Below are 23217 nucleotides of genomic sequence, written 5' to 3'. Positions count from 1 at the left end.
GGCGGGGTGGAAGGGGCAGGCGACCCGCGGCTGTGTGCGTAACGCTGCTGCGGAGTCGTGGTGCCCCCTCCCCTCCTCCCGCGGTGGTCTTTTGTCTTCTGCCGGCCCCAGCCCTCGGCCCGGCCCCGCACTGGGGGCCCCATCCCCGGGAGCGTTTCCGTGCCCTCCTCTGCGCGCGCTCCCGCAGCTCCGCCCCTCTCCTGCGCTGAGCGCTCCCCGCGTGGGCGCAGCGCTGCAGGTGAGGGCTCACGGCACGTCCCTCCCCGCCCTGCTGGCCGCGCTGCGCTGGGAACACCCGGGGCGCGGTTGGCTTTAGGGCTGTTAGGGCACGCTGCTGGCTCGTGCCCGTCCGCCCGTACCTTGCAGCGGGGCTGCGCTTCCGTCTTTTCGCCGCAGAGAACCCCGCATCAGCGCCTCCCCCTCCTCAGCTCCGCAGGCTCAAACCCGCAGAACCCATCCTTGCGCAGCGCTGCCCCCCCGCCCCCACGGACAGGGACTGCCGCCTTCCGAGGCGCAGCGGCGGGTTTTGCAGCAGCCGCACGTCGAGGAACGAAATGCTCAGGGAGGGCAGCGCCCGCCACCCCCTGTGCCGAGGGACGGGCGATGCGCTGCCGTCCTCCTCCCGTGTCACCGCGGGGCAGCCCGGCACCGTGGGCAAGGTGGGGGAGGATGTGCGGGGGGGAAACGCAACGCTGAGACCTGCAGGGCGTGAGGGAGGGCTCCTGGGCATCCAGAAGGGCGTCTGCGTAGTGTGAGCAAAGGGGAAGAGCTGTGTCCCGTGCCTACAAAACATCTGGAAGGGACGATCGGTGGTCTCCATCTTCGTCTCAAGAACAGTTGAACAAACGTCTCTCAGGCCAGTGTTGAGGTGATCTTAACCGACGTGCGTGCCCCTCCCGCACCCCCAGCCCCCCGGGGTCAGGACACACCACGGGAAATGCCTCTTCCCACGATCCGCTCATTCCCACGGATCTGCAAAGCGCGAACCCACCTGGTACACCCAAACGGGAATTTCTCTTACACTGCAGAAACCCTCACAACCATTTTGAAAGTCAGATTTGTTTCCAACATTTAAAACATTGTGAATTAATTACAGTCTGTGACTGTGTCAGCCCTTTACGATGTTCTGCGTTGCTTTAGCACAGGGCCACGTCGGGTGGGAGGACTCACTTAAAGACCCGCGTAAACCAACGCGGTAAGAGTTTCACCCAAACCAAAGCAATTCTGATGCAGAAGGAGTCCACAGACATTTATTTTTTGACCGATCCGATGGAGCGAGACGACGCTCAGGTCAGCTGTGCTCTGACGTGCTGCAATGCCGGGATCGGCTTCAGAAAACGCAGGCGGTACCGCGAAGAAACAACGAGCATCACACGCGCAGCGGGGGCGGGAGGCAGAGCCAGCGCGCAGCGCACCTCGGCAGCGAGCTAACAGCCACCGCTGCGCTCCCACCGCGCAGGCACAAATGGTCTCTCCCTCCCCACGCACCGCAGTGACCCACCTCGCTGTGCTCCTCCCTGCCCACAGCCGCAGCACCACGTCACCGCTGGCCCCGCAGGCGCTGAGCGCGGGTCCGTGCCCGCCGCCCGCCCGCAGAGCTGCGCGCACACGCGCGGGGCCGGGGGCGGCCGGAGGGACGCGGGAGCTCCGCTGGCACGCTGCGGTTTGAGGTTATCGCGCCCCACGTCTTCCTCTGTTGAGTAAAACCCATTGCGGGATCTGACGCTGGCGCAAAGCCATTCCCCCATCGCGCAAATGACTCATTTCCAGTTTTTCCTTTTCTGTTCACGCTGGGATCTCCGAGGGCTGCTTCTTTGCATCCTGCGAGCCCTGCCAACCGCCCGCGGCCTTTTCTTCCGCCAAGCCAACATCTCTGCTCTCGCCCTTTGTTTGCGACGTCTATTTAACGAGCAGCCCGCAGGGCGCCGGCGGCGTTCAGCCCCACGCAGCGCAGCGGCAGGAGCGCCACAGGACGCAGCCTCCAACAGGGGCTCGTGGGGCAGCTCCGCCAACACCGCAGCCCCATCCGTCCTGCAGCAGCAGCAGGCAATGCTCCAAGAGCAGCTATGAGCTGCAGCCGTGGCAGTCCTGGAGGCTGCTCCCCTGCCCCGCAGCACCCCAGCCCCCCCCAGGGAACTCCCAATAACCGCTGCCCCTGCCCCAGGCTCCGTGCACCACGGCTCCTGCCCCTTCTATTGGCTTTCAAGTCTGTGTTGCCGCAGAGCTGCCTCTCTGGTGCAGAATCCAGGGAAACTCCCCCTTAGGGAACCCCGTCACTCTTGCAGGAACATCAGTCCCTCCGTCCCTCAATTCTGTCTGTCCCCATTTGCCATCTGTTACGTGATCTGTGTGTACCTGGCGGACACACGACCTCATTCCCCCTGGCCAGGCGACTGTGCGAGCTCTGAACACGGGCCCTGCACCAGATGCCAGTTCTGATTAGAAGATCAGTGACATTTTCCTACATGTGCCCATATATAGAAATGTTGTAATTTAATTTGCAAAAGTGCATACTTGCTGAAGGCTTTCCCTATAATGTCTTTACAAGCAGCAGCACTTTGTTGTGCCTGGCCCAGAGGCTGTGAGCACCAGGGTGAGAACCACCCCCCTGTCCTGCTTTGGAAGAATACTTCTTTGGTTACAACTGGTTTTTATTTTTAAATTTTGCTCTCACGTTTCTGTAAGATTTTATACTCACCGGGGTTTTAACTATCAAAACTTGTATTATTGTGTAAACTTCACTGCAGCTGCATAACCTTACTGTTCAGCCCATCAGACACTGCCAGCAAACACACACTGGCTGAGGGTGGCCCATCAGAGGAGTCTGTCCTCTGCCCTCAGTGCCATCCCAACAAAATGGATATTCTCCTACCTGCTAACTCAGTCTTGATTCGGTGTTTCAGAGAGATGTGATTCAGCTATCAGTGATAAGCGCACAGAAATACCCTAACAGAAATTAATTATTGTTTATGAACTTGCAATAAGCATATAGGGCTATGACATGAACCATGACTTAAAAAAACAAACCCAGGTAGAAGACTGAGCAGCTCCATATTATTCCCTGAACACTTCTCATCCTGGGCACAGCGTGGGTCAGTCCCTGTGAATTGTGACCATACCCCCAAGGACCAGACAAGCCTCGGTTCTGCTATTCCAGAGCTCAGCATTCATAGCCATCATGCCTTATCTGCTACGTCACATCACCCAGCAGGACAGGAGAGCTGACTCATTCACGAGATGCATCACCCAGCACTGGGCCAAGGACACTGCTCCGCTAACAGGCCATGCTACCTAATCCAGGCTGGCAGGTTCTTCCACCAAAAAGGAGGGGCTGCAGGTGAGGTAGGCAAGCAAAAGTCCTCTTTTGAAAGAGCAACAGCATCTGTGGTCAAGTTCACCTCTCAATCCCGAGCCCATCTATGTGCTGCATCTCCTCCTTGACAGCCATCCCCTGCTAGGGAAGAACATGTAGAGCAAGAGGAGGAAGCTGGTTCCTATTTGTATCCTGCCTGCAAATTCTGTCTCTTCAGATGCACTCAGCCCTGCATGATCTCAGCCTGAGATTTTTCCGGGCTGAGATTTTTCTTTCTGAGATTTTGCAGGGCTGGTCTGCAGGTAGCCTCACTCCGTGAATGTGAGACAGGAACAAAAATGGGGGAATAGAAAAGGTTGAGAAAAGAACAGGAGAAGAAAGTGGGTAAAAACTGGGTAAACATATGCTTCCCCAGGAAGCAATGCAGTGTATTGCAGAGATGGAGCAATGAATTGCAGCTCAGATGAAGAGCTTAACAGTTCAAAGTTCAGCTGCTGTGCAAATGTTACAATCTGTTCTCATCTGCAAACCATCCAGCCCCAGCTCTGCTACGAACTAAAGGGAATATGTCTTTTCAGTTGTATTCTCAAAGTCCTTCCGCTCATCATTGCAAACATAAGAGCCAGAAACTCCACAGACATGCAAAGAAATACAGAATGTAACCCTTTTCTCCAGTCTGAAATCTGTCATACATAATTTCTTTGCTTTGATTTAATGTTATATGCGATGAAGACCCCTCTCTTTCTCTAGGAATGAATCAATTTTAAAACACAGGTGGTCAGATTCATTTTACTGAAAATCAACCTACAGCTACAAATGCTGACAACAACTATCAGTATTTCTCAAGAAGTTAACTATTCATTTAATTACATCTCAAACAGCATTCATGCCTTGACCTTCAACAACACCCTCTTCTTTAAGAAGAAAAGTAAATTTACCTAGTCAAGTAGACTTGAAATTTTTCTAATTGCTTACAATTCAGTATTGGAAAAGTTCCCAGGTCTCATGTCAGCATGTTAGTCTGCTCAGCAGAAATGTGAACAACTGGCTCTATCATTAGGGCCTGGTAACAAAATGCCTCGAAACAGAAGGGTACCCGTGGAAACACGAAGATTCTCAGTATGGATGCGCTATAGACTACTGCTCCTGCCCAAAGAAAACTGCAAAGGAAGGGCTTTAAAGAGCTCTGGGGCACGGGCACTGGGAGCTTCTATCAGAGAGAAGATGTGGGCTGTCCCCAGGCTAGGGGCAGCAGAGGCTGTCTGTCTGTCAGTCAGGGTTCTTGTGGATGCTGCACACTGGAGGCAGAGGTGCTGATGAGGTCCTGGGGAAGGCTCTCACGGGCCTCCTGCATGCGGCGCCGTGCCCGCTGGAAAGCCTCTGCAACACAGCAGATGACAGCAAGTCAGAATGCATCAGACAGCTGCAGGGTACTGGAAGGACAGCTCTGTTCAGTGCACATCACCTCTCAGAACAGGAGTCTCACTAAGTACCACCTGGCTCTTGCTGCTCTCTTCACTTCTAAGCACTGTCTTTGCTCTGTGCATAATGGATCAGAGACCGATCCTGTGCACCACAGCCACAAGCTGTGTTTGGTGCAAGACCAGGCAGCTCAGTCTAGGCTTTGCCTTCATGAAGCAAGTATCCCTCCTGCCTGCTCAGGGCTGATGCCTCCTCCAATTTTCAGCAGTGTCAGGTCAGAACATTTAACTCCTACTTTAACTCAGAGAGAGCTCACAGTGGGGGATAATTCCACTCCCAGCAATGGATTCTCCTGACTATCCTGACCACCCTGTAAAAAGGGGACAAAAGTGAGCCAAAGGCCCTCCACAAAGAGAAAGTCTGAAGGCCCTACCCAAAACATTGTAGACAGAACTCTGCTGGCTGAAGCCCCCAAGACGGTCCAGAACACTCTGCATGCGATGCCTCAAGGCACTGGTTTCCAGAAAGGCTCTGCACAGAAGTACAGCTCGAGGTCAGGGCTGGAAGAACACGGCACACAAGATGGAGCTTGTGCTCACTTTGCTGCACTCACTTAGACTGCTGCAGGCAGTAAAGCCGGAACGTGACATTCCCTGTTGTCTCTGTGCGAAAACCAAAGCGGCTCAGATGCTTTCCCTGCAGAAACAGCACAAGTTAGAGTACGTACAGCCTGTAACCTATTACAGCAAGCTGACCCCAGCAGAAATGAGTGAGCCCCACCAGGACAAGCGCTCCTGCAGGCACAGAATCTCTCCCTGCCCTGCTACAAACAGAAACTGATGTCAGAGAGACAAGCAAACAGTTTCAGGCTGTGCTAAGGGCAGGACCTAAACACTGGGAAGATGATAGTGCAGTGCTGGGAGAAGGTTTGCACCTCAGGCACCATGTTCAGTTTGGGTGCCACAACAGAAGAAGGACATCAACCTATTACAGAGATTCCAAAGGAAGGCAAGAAAGATGGTGAGAGGTCTTGAGGGTATGATGTAGGTGGGGAGTGGAGGTGATAGAACGCCAAGGAACAGCACAGAGCTGCCTCCAGGCAGGCTCAGAGCGGGGACTGGGAAGAGGTTCTTCTCTAAGAGGCTTGTTGGGCCTGGAACAGGCTCCCAGGGGAGCCACTGCGCTGCCAAAGCTGCTGGAGTTTGAGAAGTGTTAAGACAGGGGACATACGGTTTTAGTTGCGGGTAGTGTTGTGTGGAGCCAGAAGCAGAACTTGATAATCCTTGGGGCCCCTTCCAACTTGGGATAATCTATGATTCTAAGAGCATAATCCACCATTTCCCAGCAAGAGCAACATCCCACAGCAAAGCCTACCTTGAAGGCTGTTGGTATCCTGGCATAGGTCATGTCCTCCAGCTCAGGAGACCCACCGATGAAAAATCTCCTCATCTCAGCAACTGTACCCAGCTCTACAGGGCGCCAGGTAGGGATGGTAAGCATGTGGAGACCTGAGCCAAGACAACAGGACAATTTAGCAGCACTGACCAACAGTCCAAAGTCACAGAGGACATCACGGTGGATGGATACCTAGTGATGAATACCTACTGATTCCCAGTGTTTTCCAACAAGCAAGCCCCAGCCACACAGCCAGCACTGAAACTACTCCCTTTACTATGTGATAATGTCAGACTACTTGTGAGCCTGAGATTCCACGTGGGACAGAAGGGGCCTACTGCTATTGTAAATATGGACATGCAGAGCTTTATCACATACCGTTTTGCAACAGAACCACTGGAAGAGCAAGTGTGACAACACACAGTGCTTCTCAACACGACAGAATGGTGCAGGATACATCAAATCACTCTTTGCTGCTTCACGGACAGCAAACTATTCATTTCAAAATGCAAAGGTGAAGCCCCCCAGAACGAGGTGCAGCTGTTCCAAAGAGAACCACTCAACTCTCATTTCCCTAGACACTTAACATACTGCCCCAAAGATGTTTTTTTACCTGGAGATGCTGGCAGCACCAAAGAACCATATCCTTCAACACGATACCTCTGCCAGAAATCCAGGGACAGAACCTCGAAGTAGAGAACAGGCCACTGAGGGAGACAGTCTGCAAGGAAAGGGAGCAGATCACAATTTTTTGAATGATGAAGAGGGAGACTATCACAGAGAAAAAAATTCCTAAACACTTCGACTCCACTAGCAAGGAGTCCTTCCTCTACTTCTCCCCACATGACAAACCTAGATGTATGCATGATTATTTTTCCAGCAAAAGATGAACCCTCAGACTTGAGGATGAAAACACACTGGTAAAATGCTAAAAAAACTGGGGAAAATCTTTGTTTTGTTGAGTCTCTGAGACACATCAAACTGATTCCTCAATTGTCTTTGGGCAGTTATGACAATCTTCTGCAAACAACTGATGCAAAACAGGGGAGCCTTTTTATCTCTGATCTTTCTCATCACTGCTGGGGACTATTAACTTGGATTGTCCTACAGGCCTCCAAGCATTTATCTTCTCCATGGTGAAATAAACTCATCATATTTATTCTGAGCTGAAAGTTTGTTAGTGTCAGCTCAATGCATATATTAGATTCAAGTGGCAAGATATGCTGCGAAGCTGTCCCAAGTGACTGCAAACCAAAGAGCAGCAGGGATGGTGAGGAAGGAGCAGCAGCAACACAGTGAAGCAGTAGGAAAGAGAAGCAGAGGAGCCCTGCTGAAAATAGAGCAGGAAATTTCCAAGTGACATAAACTATACAAAGATTATACAGGTCACTGAGTGTGTCTACAAACATTAGACTCAGCACAGAGTTTTAGCTGTGTACAAAAATATGCCTGTTTCTTCCACTGCAGAAACCCACTCGTCTATGCAGTACAACGGACATGGCAATGCAGACCAACATGCCAGGCATTTTGAGACAGACAAACTAAGATCCAAGCCATTTTGCAAACGGATGAAGCTGACTATAAGCTGGAAGCAAAGCAATGTCAATGAATACATGCTAACAGTAATGCACTGCTGGGCAGGGCATAAAATAGCACAAGTCCAGAGGCTGTGCAGTGAAGGGGAGAACGTTTGCTTAATGAACGTTTCCCTGAAGTGGTCACAGTACCAAGGCTGCCAGAGTGCAAGAAGCATTTGGACAATGCTCTTAGAACTATGGTTTGATTTTTGGGTGGTCCTGTGTGGAGTCAAAGGTTCGAATTGATGATCGTTAATGGGTCCCTTCCAACTAGCTATATTCTACAATTCTTTGATTCCCTTGTTTACACCTGTCCTTTTTCCTTGGCGAGGGACCATCAACACACCAAGTGGCAGAATGCAGTCAAGAAAAGTCATTTGCACATCTCAGAGAAACAAGGAGACACACCTTCTGATTCATCTTCTTGGGTGAAAAACATCTCCAAAGTGAAGGGGTAGCAGAAGTACGCCACATTATCCTAGGTAAGGAACAGGACAGAGGTCAGATTCCTTGCCAGCAGAGTTCATCACTGGTATTGCAGGGGGCACAGACTGCAGGGAGAAGAGGATAAAAGACAGAAGTAATGACACCCAAAGGACCTGTACGCACTCTCACTGCCATGCTGATAGAACAGGCTGTTAAAAATAATGGAAAAGGAGAAAGAGCAACAAACTTCAAAAGACAATTCAGCTATCTTCATAACTATTACACACTACCATGGTCTTTACAGAACACCTCAAACAACATTCTTACTAAAATGTTGTATGACAACGAACTTTGTAATATGCAAATTAGTTCACATAAACAACACCAGAATGTTGATAAAATTCAAATGTCACCGTCTCCAAGAGCGGAGCTGGAGACAGCAACTGAACTAACTACCCAGACAGGAGAAGGGAATCATTCTGAGAAATCAGTTTAGAGACTGTGTGCACTCCATTCCCAGGCAAACCAGAACATTGCTCCATTAACTCCGAGCATCAAAGCACACAACAATCAAAGATCCAAAGGCAATCAGACAGAAAGAAGAAAAAAGTGAGAAACTGCTCTGAATTTTTATTTGAACACAGTGACACCATGAAAGGTGTCAAGTACAACCAAAATAAGGCAGATTCCTAATATGCTCTGCTCTTGAAAGGAGCTGTCGTGTGGATAAATCTGTAGCCTGCTACACGTTTCACCTCAGAGAATGTCTGCTCAAACTCTGCTCCTGCAGGTCTGAAGGTGTCCTTACCCAGCCCACTGTCTTGGTGGCACAGGTCTGAGTCACTCCTGACAGCTGCTGGAACGCAGGGCTTGACCAGTCTGGGAGAAGAGAACGTGAGCACAGTGGTGAATGCTTTGGGTGAGATGAAGGACTCATATACCAGACCTGCTTGAAGGAGGAAGTCAGATCCAGATGTTCACCCACACTGAATTTCCCTACGTGTGTTTTGCTCCATATTGTTCCAGACATTGACTGCTCTCTAGCTCACCCTGGAACTATGACACCACCAACTCCACCTTAAGAGTAGAACCTTATCTAAATGTACATATTAGCACAGGCAGTATCTCCTCAGGAATAACGAGAGGGAAGCCAGCGCCATTGCTTCAGCGGGGTTAAATACAAAGCAAGATGTGCATGTTAGTGCTGGGAACTTTATCAGTCAAAACTGAAAACAGCACAAAACATAAAAACACAGTGGTGGGCAGTGAAATCGGACAAGGTCATCGCTGAGACAAAGAAGACAGGATGGCTCTTCTCTGCAGCACCAGGAAGGAACCTGGAGTAGTTTGCTGGACACCATCATCACTGGCTAAGAAGCCCATGGACCAAATCCAGCCAGATTTGGAAGGGACACGAAAGGAAGATGCTGACATTCCCCAGGATGTCAGTTTCCTTCAAACCACTGAGTTCTGCACTTTAGCTCTGAAGACCTCTCATTAGATCCCAGCCCCTACATCAACATTTACCAACTTTTAGCAGAGCTGATCTGATGGATAAGCCAAAGCATGCTTTATTCCTTAAATTGTTGTGATATGTCTAGAAACACAAATACTCACGTTTAGGCAGTTCTAGAAAGAAATGAACATAAAGGTTGTCATACTCATAGCCTTGAGCTGAAACTGAGAAGAGAGAATGAATTTCAGCCACTCACTTCCATACAAACTCCTCTGGTACTCACTGAAGACTTCTGGGAGAGGCAGCCCAAACAACCTTGGGGAAAAAGTTATTGCTGGAAGCTGGGAAAGGCCAGGGCCATTAAAGTAACAGATACGACCCTCAGAGAATGTTCTTTCTCAAGACTAGCCCTGTACCCATAAAACTAACAAGACTAGGTAGGTCACATATTTAATTGCTCTCTTTTTAATATTGTCCATTACTCCCCAATCTGTTCCCCTTTGTTCATGCCTGTATGTCTGCCTAGGACAGCTGTAGTATTTATAACCTCTAATCTGCAACAGCCACACAAGGGGTTAGTTGACAAAAGCAGGGGAAAAGAGGGAAAAAGCAAAGGCTTCTAGGGAGAGAAACACCTACGCTGGACCAAGATGTGAACCAGGAATCTCTGGACCCATCATAGCCTCAGCTGTCCCAGCAGACACAGATTTGCCCCTAAAATTACAGTTCACAATGAGACTCACCTACTTCTCCATTCATAAAAAGCCGCAGTGTACCAGGAAGCGTCTGCAAGAACAAGCAGATAAACAAGATGAAGGGCTTAGTGACCACTGGTGGAAACTCACACTGTTCCCTCCTGGCAAGGTCTCACATGGAGACCTTCACAAACATTTGTACTTGAATGGTTCGATGTGATTCTTAGGGAGGAACCATCACTTCTCATGTTATCCTGACATCCTTTCCAGAAGTGACAGGTCCCTCCAGACAGAGGCTCCTTAGAAAGACTAAATTCTCATTCTGCAGGAGTTCCATGCTCTATAAATCAGGTCTTTTACAGGTTTCTAGATATATGTAAAATGTAGCGAGAAGTCAACTGCAGGAATCATAAAATCATAGTCCTGTTTCTCCTGCAGTGTTCTTGCACTTACCCAAGAGTATGAAACACACATTCCTCTCCAATGAAAAATCCCAAAGATGAACTCATATTCATTACAAGAAAGAGTATAACAACTTTCCCACTTCGGCAAACAAGACTTCAGCAAAAAAGATTGCACACTGGATAATTTAGTGAGCAGGGAAACCGTGCATGAGTTTGAGGGATGGGAAGACCTGTTTATGCAAACAAACTGATACATGGATGCATTTGACATTCAAGAAGTTAACAGCAACCTCTACCCCAAATATACAAACCATCTTTCCTTATTAGTTTATTACAGTCTAAGGCCTTCAGCCAACAGATGTCTCACAGAGACTGCAGTGCTCAGTATACTGCAGGCCTGACAGATGCACGTTGGACCTCTGCAGGTCCCGATATCCCTTGAAATCAGTTCCTTTCAGCCCAACTTTCAGCAGGAGGCCACAAAGTAAAAGCTGCCAGTGAACTCTCAAGAACAAGGAAATCTTTGAGACTGTGGTACAAATGGCAGCCATGCTGACCAGAACAGCCTCGGAAGGCAGCAGTGCACCAGGTCCCTGCTGAGTGCCGCTGGTACTCACCATCTCAAATTCTGAGCCTACCAGGCTGCTGAGGTATTCCCTGTGCCGACTGTACAGCTGAAAACACAGAACAAGATTAGAAAAAGTGTCTTTTTGATTATATGTTATTACTTATATTACTGCAAAAATTGTAACTTAAAAACAATTTACATTGCTGACGAGCTTAGCTATCAGGTTTTTTGCTGTTACAGCAGATACAGAGATACAAGAATAGAGCAAAAGAAAAGATGCTAACTGCATAACACCAAACCAGCTTCACAGAAGTCTTCATCAAGCTATGTCTAACACAAAATGAAGCTACAAAGAATCAGCAAATCTGAAATGACACAATGGGAGATCAGGGCAGGTAAATCAGGATTCCCTTACTGACCACAAGAACAACAGGGAAGCTTACAAATTTAGCACTAAAACACACTAAGTACGTTTATAAACTGTCACAGGCAGAAGGACAATTCAGAACGGTCAAGGCACAAAATGAGATCCGAACAGCTCAAGTAACAAGAAATTATTTGATGAGTATGCAGGCAGCAACAAGAAGATGAAGGAAAGCGTTACTCCTCCAAAGGGAAGGAAAACCTCTGGCAGGAGACACTACAAAGGCACAAATTTGAGTGGTTTCTTGCATCAGCTCTGACTACATACATCAACCGTGGTCAGTGGCCAACACAACTAATACCAGTGGCAAACAGACATGGCCATCTACCTAGAGTAAGGAATGAAGCAATGGGGGAATATTTATTGGAGTTCTTAAATCGTCAGGCATGATGAAACTCACTGCCAGTGACATTCATTTTGCCAGTTTTTGGTGTCAACAGCACTAACAATTATATCTTATGTGAGAGTCTGAGATCCCTCTGTCAAATAAGGACTGGTTAATACAATCAGCAGACCAGTTCTTACATCTTTGAACACACGCTGCTCACGCTCCTCCTCCTCTGGCTGCACTTGCACAGATGCATTCTCAATGGTGTATTTCCACAGCTCTCGCTTCTGTCCACCCAGCTCAATCCTGCAGAACCCAAAACACACAGGGAAAAACTCCTGCATTACACAAGAAACAGGCCCAGGCAGCAACATCAGCTGTGCCATCCTGACGCAGAAACCCCCCAGCATGGCCTGTGTGGTAACACAAGGGCACTAACAGCCCTCTCCTCATTCCTAAGTGCCTGCCAGCATCAATGACTCAAAAAGAGAGACTCGCTTTTGTCCAGTGCACACACAACCTGTATCCCTAGGGCCTGGCTCCAGAGCCCAACACATCACACGCACCGTGACACCAAGCACAAGAATCAAACGGTCCAGCCTTAGAAACCTCAGAAATAAATCTTAATAACATCCCTCAATTTAAAGGCTGATCCACTGCCCAAAGGGCGACCAAGAGGCAGCAATTTCAGCCCTCCATACAAGCCCCATGATTAGTACCAGCCCTGCCCTGCTCACCAGTAGGCTCCTTTGGTGCCAGTAAAGTCAGGCTTCACTGTGATCACCCCATTGCCATCCACCTTGATTGTACAAAGAACATGTTCGTATTCCCTCTGACCAAGCCTAATGGAAGACATCAAGAAACACAAAGGAAGTCTAAGTAGAGTGCACACTCCCTTGCTCTGGAACAGCAGAGCTGGTGAAGACACACAGAGGTACAGAAGGGAATAAACACACCCATACTTCCCCACATTAGTTTAAAAAGCCTTTTGGAGGGACACATTCAGTACCTCCCAATGAGTTAAGAAGCAGAGAGAAAGAGTAGCTGCAGTTACTCTTGGAATTCCCTCTACTAAAGAGAGAAGTAGGAAATTTAAGTAAGGAGATGGGTTTGCTTCTAGGAAATTAGGATCACTTCAGGATTTTACTTACTTCCCATAAGGTCCCAAGTCCCCCATGATGTACATAGTCTGAACAGGAGTGTTAATCACATGACTGTTCTTTATAAATTCTTCCGAGGGCTCCCAGGTGATGATTTTTGACTTGAGAGAACTCGCTTCTCTGTCAATAACAGAACAGCATAACTCACAGTCAACAGAACTCACCCCAGCAGCCTGGCACAGCCAGCACTGAGCCCTTCACAATGAAGAGTCAAACTGCCAGATTCTGAGTCCAGCACAGCTCAAGCCACCAGATTCCACAGACCAGGCTGCTCTGCAGCAGGGACACCAGAAAACCCGCACCAGCAAGTTCTGAGCCTCTGTTTGAACTCACAGCGGCTTACGGTCTTGTCTTCTCCTCCTCACATTGGCCATCCTCTCTGCCAGATATGATGGCATCTCACAGTTTTCATCAGTTACTTTCTGGCAGTGCTGGAAGCGAGAAACAGAATAGAACCAGCTTAAGTACAACAGGACTTTTTTCTCAAATGCAACTCTGCCCCAGGAAGACAGAATAAGTATTTATACATGCAAGTGCAAGGAAAAGCTGCTTAAAGACTGCAGATTTCCTTCACTGCTCTTGTGGAAAAGCACAGCTGAGCTCCACCCAGCAGGTTACATACAGTAGTGATCTTTCCCTCCCTAACTATTTTAGCCAAATAGTCTTTGTAACAGGAAAATCTGTTAACTTTGTTGGTATGTGCATATATACATATATTAGTTTGCATTTTATGTTAATCAGTGGAATCTTACCAGATTTTGCTAGTTCATACAGCACGCGAACTAAAAGGCACTTGCTCATCACAACGACCAGAAAGATAGCCCAACCCTTGGGATAAGGACCGTGGTACTCTGCTACTTAGATGAACAAAGCAGACTTGCAGACAAACAAGATCACAGAACCCTAGCCCTTCTGACATATCCATGAAACCCTGCGCTCTCCAATGTCTGGCATCATAAGCATTAAAAGGCTGACTCCAAGAATCACTGGAGTAATATATCAGAAGCTGCTTTGTTAAGTTTCACTCAGCAATATTATGAAACAAATCACCCAAATGTCCCCAGCTTTCCCGGTAGGCTCATGCTGCCCAACTTCTTGCCAGTGAGACTGAACAGCAAACAGGACAAACGAGTCTACTACCCCTGAGCCATCAAGATAGCACAAAGAATCACGACTGCTAGAAAACACCATGCTGTGCTTCACATACACGTGTGCCAGTTAGAGATAAGATAAACACGTGTAACTATGTATTTGAAAACACAGAAAACTTGTAAGCAAGTCTGCTCAAGGTGCTCAGTTCCAACTGAGTCTTATGCCCTGTACCTCTATATTCTCAGTCCAGAATTCTCACTTTGGTCAGCAATGAGCCCGTTGTGAACTTTTCTAACAACGTAACTCTGAAAAACCAAGTGCCTCCAAGATGTCCCTTGACCAAGAAGACCTCATCCTGGGTCTGGAACACCAGGTAAAGCTGCCTTGCAGAAGCAGTACATTCTCCTGCTCCTGGGATATCTGGCACGCTTCACCACAATCACAAACTGACAAACCCTTGCGGTGGGCCTGGTGCTGCTGACAGACGCTGCTGTACAGATTATGCAAAACTATGAGCTGTTACCTCCTCTAGGTTGGTGAATCGGTCATGGTCAGTGTAGGTGAAGATGCGACGGTTCTTCCGACCTCCAGCCTTCTCCAGCTTCAGGATCTCTTCATGGTACTGCCGGTCCAGGGGAGTCTGGCAGGCTGATTCATTTTGGTACAGATCCACCTCAAACTGCAGGCATCACAGGGAGAGTGAAAAAGCTGGATTTCATCAATGCAGTCAGAGCCACAAAAGTTCTTCAGCTGAGATTTGCAAAGACACTGAAGTGCTGCACTTGGGTTCCCACAATACAACACAGCAATACCAGCTCAGGAAAGAGCAGCTTGGAACTTTCCTGCTGAAAAGGACCCGGGGCGCTGGAGGACAGGCGCTGAACGCATGAGCTGCGTGCCCAGGCCGCCGAGAGGGCCAGCGGTATCATGGCTCGCGTCCGCAATATGGAGATCGTCAGGGCCACGGGGAAGACATTCAACATCACCAAGCCCAGCAAAGGGATCGCTCCTTGTACGGGGCGTTGGCAAGGCCGCACCTCGAATACCGAATTCGGTTTTGGATACGCGTTCAGAGAAAAGCAACGAAGCCGGCGAGGGGACTGGAAAAGGCCGTGAGAGCGCCCGAGGGACGGAGGCCGCACAGCCTGGGGAACAGCGGCTGCGGGAGGCGGCACCGCCCGGCGCTGCCTGCCCGGGGCAGCCGGACCGGCCCCGCGGTAACAGGGGGGGCACAGCGGCGCCGGGCGGTGCGGAGCGCCCATCCCGTCCGGCGGCGGGGCCCGGTGCGGGCACCCACCTGACTGAAGAGCTTCTGCTGCCAGGCCACCTCGGCCCGCTCCTCCTCGGCCGGGGGCCGCCCGGCAGCTCCGTGCGCGGCACGGGCGGACAGCCCCAGCAGCTCGGGGCCGCCGCTCGGGGCCGGCGCGGCCTGCGGAGGGAGGGGCCCGGCGGCCGTCACCCGCTGGATGCGGACCCTGAGGGGAAGGAGAGAGGGGTCGTGAGAGGGAGCGCGGCGCCGGGGCCGGGGCCGGGGCCGGGGCCGGGGTCGGGCGGGCCGGGCGCTCACCGCAGCCGCAGGTTGCGCACGGGGTCCCGCGAGCGGTACACTCCACCGCCCGCCTCCGCGCTCCACAGCGGCTCCGCCATTCCGTCGCCGGGCACGCGGGGCCGCAGCAGCGCCCCCTGGCGGCCGGGTCCCGCGCCGCGCCGTGCACGGGGGCTGACACCGCCGTGCGAGTCACAGCGAAACTTCCGCGCCGCCTCCGCGGCTGCGGGCGCGTTCGGTCCGGCACGGAGAGCTGCGCTGCCGACATGCTGCATCGCAGCGGCCCGTTAATTCCAGTGATCCCGGTTAGGACGGGGAACGCTGCGGGACTCGCTGCGTTTTCTAAGCTCGAGCGGGTCCAACGCAGGCTCCGGGCAGACCGAGCAGCGCGCGTTGGGGGGGTTGGGCAGCTCCGCGCGGGGACGCGCAGTGCCGCCTTGGGGGAGCACGCAGTCCGGGATGTGCGAGGCGCCGACACCGCGTGCTCCCGCACAGCGCTCCGCCACCTCCCTTGGTCTGCGCACCGCCTCCCCCGAGCAGCGAGCACGGCGCTGCTTACAGTCCCGGCCACGGGACACAGATAACGACCACAAACCCGCCCCGAGCTGGCTATAGGAAGAGCTGATCGCTGACAACTGGTTTCAGGGCTCGGGGCCGACTGAGCACGTGCCAAAAGCGTGACCGAGTCCACCGTCTTACCCCATAAATAGTGACATCAAGAGATGTCAAGAGACGCCTTGCCAATGCAACCCTTGGCAAGCACGTAACAGTTTGTTAAGATGTGTTATCTTTGCTAAGATTATGTCTTAGATCGACTGCGCACATACAATCCCTCAGACAGAAACCACTGACCGAGGCAGGGACCAGCAGTGGGTGCGCACGCCCTCGGCTCCTTGCCTCCGTGGTTCAAGGGGTGCAGGAAGCAAGGGGGTCGGCTCTGAGTGCCACGACCCAGCAGGAGGGGCTCCTGGGTCTGTGTTCAGCCCTACCCTACCTGCAGCACGTAACCACGCGCACCCAGCTGCCTCAGATCTCCTTGCCTCACTGCCTTATTTTTAATCAAGCCTTGTTAAATCGCCGCATTCAATCCGTGAGTAGATTGCTGCTTCTCTCTTATGAGTGAAGTGTGGTTTTCATCACGACAGCTTGGCGTGGTTGGCAGGATGGCAGGAAGGTTGTGGAAGCATGGGGAGAACCGCACTCCCGATTTCTCATCTGAATGGGCTCGTGCCATTGTTATAGCTGAGAGCTTTTGCAGAGCACCTTTACAGAGCACAGAGGTAATCAGGGGCCATAAAATGATGAATAGAGAGATAAGATTTATCTGCAAAGTGCCAAGTTTGGAAGTTACATGTCAGGCAGGAGAGAACAGAGATAAGCAGGAACCGGGAACAGCAACTAAAGCAAAGGAAAATCGATCTAAAAACCTACAAACAAATCTCTGAAAATTGAGAAATGGATCATGGAAAAAAAGCGTTTAGCTCTGGGTGTTCCCAGAGCCATATTTTATGGATTGGCAATATCTTTATCCTGGCAATATCTTAGCTGTAGCATTGAGCAGTGAGATAACACCCCTACCCTGGGAAGAGCCTCAGGGCCTGAGGGAGGACAAGGAGCGCGGGACTCGGAAAGCGCTGGGCTGCCTGTCCCAGCAGAAGCTTATCAATACGTGAATAAGAGCGGCCCATATATGTATTAATTGCAATTGGTCCTCAAGGACAAATGGCAAAGTTTTTTAGTTACATTTCAGAACACACATTTTAATGTAAGCACAGGTAGGTTGAGCTCTGGCAGCAAAAATTGTGGTTACCAATGGAAATGGAGCAAAATGTCATGTGCCAAACTGCCCAGACCAACTTCTTGCTCCCACAGTAGAAATGTATGTCAGCCACTCGCTCTGCAGTTACAAACTGTTATGAAAAATATTTTTGTTTTTGGTGTTTTAAGCAGATGTCCTGGGCACCTGGGCCTTCGGTTCTCTGATCCCAACCCCTGCAGAAACAGGGAGGCTGTACTGCAATGTATTTCGCACAGCCCCTACACTCCTTCAGTGCAAAAAAAAAAAAAAAAAAAGGAAAAAAGAAGCGCCACAATACCCAAGTTTTGCTGCAGCACAGGGTGGGATTTCTGAGATTATAGCTGATTCAGAAAAAAAACAAGACATCTCCGTCACCCACAATTGCTGATGCTACACACGCTAAACTTCTGCAAACAGTTCAGCTCCCAGAAGATGAAAAATTGCCCTAATATAAAAATAACACTCTAATTAAAGGAACTTCCCTTAAAAAGGTGGGGAAGCAGTGGCAGCAGTGTCTCTTCTTTTCTAACTTAGCTATCTTTAAAGGAACAGAACAATGATGTTCTGAATGGGAAAAGGGACTTTTGTCTCTAGTCCAACCAGTTAAGCAAGATGAGGAAAACAGACCAGGAGCAGCCTGTGCAAACGAGGGAGTCATTTAACTTACTGGAAGTGACCCTGGAGGGTACAGCTCCCTTGAGATTTCTTGCAGAAAAACATGCTGTTAGAAAATGGTATGCCTCCCTAGCAGGAACTGCAAAGTGTATTTAACTGAAAGGCAATGTGAATGCACGCCTAACCCAGCTAGAGCACTGCCTCTACATGGCAGTGAAGGGAAAAGGTTGTGGTCTGCCTGGCAAACTGATTGTATTGGAATGCTTAAATCCTCTGCGGGATATTGGCATGGGATATCAATGTGTTTCCAATGCCACTGCTGCTCTGCTTGGTCACATACTCCTTCGTTTCAGATGTTCCCATGTATTTTAATTACGTAGTCACCTGGCAACGAGTGGGCACATCTAACCTCTTTCAGTGACCCTTCCAGAACTTCATTGGGCGTATCTGCTTTGTGTTTCTGGAGCATGATCTCTGCTGGAGTAAAGGTGCACTGAACATTTGTTCCACATTATGGACCACTCCGCTCAGCTCTTCCCGAGTTCTGAAAATATGTGACCACAGCCACGTGCTGAGTGGACCATGAGAAGTGCAGGAGGATCCAGACAACACCGCTGTGATTCCCAGCCATCTCCCAGGCACATCAGCGCTGGTTTTCTTCAGGACAAAACTTCTGAGCTTCATCAAATACAATGTGTTCCATTTGTGGGAAACGAGCATGGGGTCCACGCTGTGCTCAGCAAATGCCGTGTCTGGGGCAGATTTTCATTCCAATCCCTTCTGTTTTCAGCATTCACTCCTTCCTTGAGATGGCTATTTTGTGTCTGTGTCAGCCAAGCTACGTATTTGGCAAGCAGCTGTACCATCAGCAGAGCTCAAGCAGAATGGACAAAGGGTGGAATGAAAAAAGAAAAGGGAAACACACATTTTGACATGCTTCCTTAAAGCTCTGTGCTGAACGGAGCTATTTCCAAACCTGGCTGGTCTTTAAAAAGCAAGAAAAAAATAAGGGCACTACATTTCTTCCAGGTGTATGAGTGCATAGAAGTGGTGGTTTGTGATTTTGGCCACCCACCTCCTCTCCCGGAAGGCAGATCGCAGTGAGGTGCCCCTGCAGCGCCGGGCTATGGTACAGCGGCGCTGGGTCCCGGCACTTCTCTTGATTCTCGTGACAGATGAATGCTGGGATGGCAATGCATCCTGTAACATGCGGTACTCGGTTAACGCAGATCTCATTCAAGTCAGCACATTACTGCTTGCCGCATAAACTTCTTGAAAGGTTGGTTCTTGGGTTAGGGGTTAAGTTTAGGGTTAAGGATTAGGGTTAGGGGTAAGGGTTAGTGATTAAGGTTAGGGTATTTAAGGTTGGGGTAAGGGTTAGGGCTAGGGCTATTTGGGTTATGGTTAGGATTAGGGGCTAGGGATTAGGGTTTGGGTAAGGGTTAGGGTTAAGCATGAGGGATAGGGGTTAGGGTTAGAGTTAGAGGTTAGATTTTGGTTTAGGTTTAGGGTTATTAGGTCTAGGGTTAGGGGTTAGTGGTTAGGGTTATTGTTAGGGGTTAGTGATTAGGGTTAGTGTTAGGGGTTAGTGATTAGTGTTACGGATTAGTGATTAGGGTAAGAATTAGGGATTAGGGTTAGGGTTAAGGTTATTAGGGTTAGGGTTATTAGGAGTAGTGTTAGGGGTTAGAGGTGTTAGGGTTAGTGGTTTGGGTTAGGGGTTAGGATTTTTTGTTTGATTTAGGGTTAGGTTTAGGTGTTGGGGTTAGTCTTAGGGCTAAGGTTATGGTTACTGTTAGGGTTTGGGTTAACAGTTTGGGTTATTAGGGTTAGGGTTATTAGGGCTAGGGTTAGGTTTTGGATTAGGGTTAGTGGTTGGGGTTAGGTTTAGGGGCTGGGTTTAGGGTTAGGGGTTTGGGTTTATGAGTTTGAGTTATGGTTGGTATAAGGGGTTAGGAGTTGGGGTTAGGTTTAGGGGTTACAGGTTAAGTTTATCTTTAGGGTTGTGGTTTTTAGGGTTAGGGTTATGATTAGGTTCAGGGCTAGGGTTTAGGTTTACGCTTAATAGGTTTAGGGTTAGGCTTAGAAGTTTGAGTTATTGTTATAGTTAGGGTTAGTGCTTATGGTTGGGGGGTTAGTCTTAGGGTTGGGGTTAAAATTATGGGTTGGGGTAAGAGCTGACATTACCACTAGGGCTAGGGTTTAGGGTTAGATGTTATGGTTAGGGTTAATGTTAGGATTTTGTGTTATGGTAAGAGTTAGTGTTAGGGTTACAGTTAGGTTTTTGCATTAGGTTTAGGGTTTAGAGTTAGAGTTTAGCGTTAGGGGATTAGGTTTAGAGTTTAGCGCTAGGTTTAGGTGTTAGGATTAGGGTTTGGCTGAGGTTTATTGTTAGGTTAGGTTTAGGGTTAGGGCTAAGGATTAGGGTTATGGTTTAGTTCTGGGTTAGGGGTTAGGTTAGGTTTTGGGTTAGGGTTATGTGTTAGAGATAGTGGTTATGTGGTTAGGTTTAGACTTGGAGTAGATTTAGGCATTTGATTTAGCGTTAGGATTAGGGGTTAATTTTAGGATTATGGTTAGGGCTAGAGATTAGGAGGTTAGGGTTAGAGTTTAGGGCTAGGGTTAGGAGTTAGGGCTAGGGGTTAGGGTTAGAGATTAGGGCTGGGGTTAAAGATTAGGGTTAGAGGTTAAGTTTAAGGTTAGGGTTAGAGTTATGTGTTGGGGGTTAGGGTTTCAGGTTACAGATAGAGTTAGGGTTAGGGATTAGGGTTTTGTTAGTTTCAGGGATTAAGGTTATTGTTTGGGTTATGGGCTAGGGGTAGGATTAGACGTTAGGAGTGGGAGTTATGGTTATGTTTACAGATTAGGGTTTAGGATTAGATGTTAGGGTAATTAGGGGGTTAGGTTTAGAGGTTAGGGTTAGGGGTTATGATTAGGGCCAGGGATTAGGTTTAGACTTCAGGGTTAGGATTAATTTTTGCTGTGGGGTGTTGCTGTAGAGTGAAGAAAATGTAGGGCACAGCTTTTGAAAGGGAAGAGTTTTAAAATTTAGCAGGACAACATGGTTTTGAAATGCAAAGCCTTGCACTCCCTCTCCTTCCATATCTTTTTACAAGCACAGAGCCACACTAAGTATGCAGAGTGAGTTCTAGTTGACACCTGAAATACATGAAAGCCTCAGAAAGGGGAAGCAGCTTGCAACCAGCCACTCACTGAACACCATGCATGCTAGCCTACAGAACTCAAAGGGCTTTTCTCAACCTCAGGCTGATCTCTGAAGAGATGATCTCTTGCTGCTCTCTGAAGAGGTTTCAGTAGGTACTGCAGTGTTGCTGACATCATTACAGATATTATTAGCACTTAAGCACATGGAAAAGGAGAAGAAATGTTGCATCTAAACAAAGCCAGCTTCAAAAGTATTTTGCAATTCTCATTAAAAGGAATGGAAGCTCCTGGGCAGTTTTGAATCTGTTGACTTTAGAGGAATGTGGGCTCCTAGGAAGTCTTCTTTCAGTTGGTTTTGCTTCAAAACATCCTTCTGAGCCCACTTGGAGAGCTCCAAGCCATGATGAGAGGTTGGAGGCCCTTTACTACACAGTGACCAGTGGTGCCTGTGGCTGTGCCAGGGAGAAAAGCCCCTTTTCTCGATCTGCTGAGAACACAGAACAGGAGTTGGTCACTCCTGAAGATTTACAAACCAAGGCAGAAATTAAATTGGCACTGAAATAATTATGGGCTTCCCCCAAATGTTATCTGGGTCTGCAGTCGTCATGGGCTGCTCAGTCACCTGTCACAGTCCAGGATTTGGAGATGTCATGGAAAACAACACAGCAGAATGATGCGACTCTCATAGCACTATGCAGCCTGGCAGCTGCTCTGCTTGGCCACAGGAGCTCGGGATGTCGGTCTGAAGCAGCATCCCTTCTACATTCCTCTCCTCAAACAATTTTCCCAGTACTTGTAACTACATCAGGACAGCTGTTTTCAGATTAACCCACGGCTGCTGCCCCATCTGTCTATACCGAGCCTGAAAGGAGAAGTGATTAAACCCATGTGACAGTTACACAGAGGGAGCCGCACACCTTCAGCTTAGATTTACACACTCGATTTAATAAACTGGAAAATAAGAATCATTCTTTGCAATGCACAAGGACAAATCAAAGACAACCGCAAAGATAGCCACGGACGTGTTGTGTTAATTAACCTAATTGATTGGGCTCTCTCGCATAAGGTAAGGCTGAGGTGGGAAACGCAGGGCCTGGGGTGTGCAGAAAGGCAGGGGCGCATGCGGCAGCTCCCCCTGCACAGCTCTTCGGGGCTGGACGGTTCCCCCAGCGTGCGTGCCCGCCATCTCAAAGCTGTGAGCAGAACGCAGCCCTGACATCTCGGCTGCACGCGGGGCTGCTCTGCGTGACCAGAGCAGCAGCTTCTACTGGCTTTTCAGGACGGTCAGGCACAGCCGTAGCTACGGAGTAATGTTGGACTTCTCTCTTATCATGTTTAACACAAACGCCACATGTTTTGCTACAGGACCGTGGCTGTGTGTGACACTGCCAGATTTAAGCGCAGCTCACGGGGACATGGCCTGGAGGAGCCCAGCTGCCCATGGTGAGGCCCTACAGCCTCCATACCAAGCCCAACCAGCCCATCACAGGAACAGCACCGGATCTGTGCAAGGCAAGGCGCCACTACCCCAGCCCACCCCATGCTGGGGAGCACCAGGCCCAGCTGGGGACAGCCCCATGGCGCTGGCACTGAGCTCAGGCTGGGAGCTCCACCTTGGCTCAGCCAGGCGCTGCCCACCGCCTGCTCCGAAGCTCCTACCCCAGTGCCTGTTGCCCCCGGCGCCCTGCAGTCACTGAGTGCTGTATTTCAAATAGTTTAATTTTAAAAATATTCTATTCAGTGCTAAAATATCTTTCCACTTCCACGCGCGGCCGCGCCTTCAGCTTCGCCAGGCTTGATCACAGACGGCGGGACATGCAGTGGTGGCGGGGG

General features: G+C 49.5%; 1 protein-coding gene across 3 annotated transcripts; it reads right to left on the bottom strand.

Moving 5' to 3' along the window:
* Window positions 2634-15974, bottom strand: MKS1 (Meckel syndrome, type 1). Of its 3 annotated transcripts, XM_021415863.1 has the most exons (17): window positions 15828-15973; window positions 15558-15735; window positions 14784-14939; window positions 13502-13599; window positions 13160-13288; window positions 12746-12850; window positions 12206-12314; window positions 11306-11362; window positions 10333-10375; window positions 9751-9813; window positions 8942-9012; window positions 8116-8185; window positions 6744-6851; window positions 6110-6243; window positions 5349-5431; window positions 5169-5266; window positions 2634-4693 (listed from the first exon to the last, which is right to left on the bottom strand). In XM_021415863.1, the coding sequence occupies exons 1-17, from the start codon at window positions 15905-15907 to the stop codon at window positions 4587-4589; spliced, it is 1689 nt and encodes a 562-aa protein (XP_021271538.1). In that variant the 5' UTR covers window positions 15908-15973; the 3' UTR covers window positions 2634-4586. The 3 variants fall into 3 exon arrangements, with proteins under 3 accessions (XP_021271538.1, XP_021271539.1, XP_021271540.1); XM_021415864.1 differs by lacking the exon at window positions 9751-9813 and having other exon boundaries at window positions 15828-15974; XM_021415865.1 differs by lacking the exon at window positions 15558-15735 and having other exon boundaries at window positions 15828-15914.

This window comes from Numida meleagris, chromosome 18 (assembly GCF_002078875.1).
Source record: "Numida meleagris isolate 19003 breed g44 Domestic line chromosome 18, NumMel1.0, whole genome shotgun sequence".
Classification (NCBI taxonomy): domain Eukaryota; kingdom Metazoa; phylum Chordata; class Aves; order Galliformes; family Numididae; genus Numida; species Numida meleagris.
This window is presented reverse-complemented; position numbering and strand designations above follow the sequence as displayed.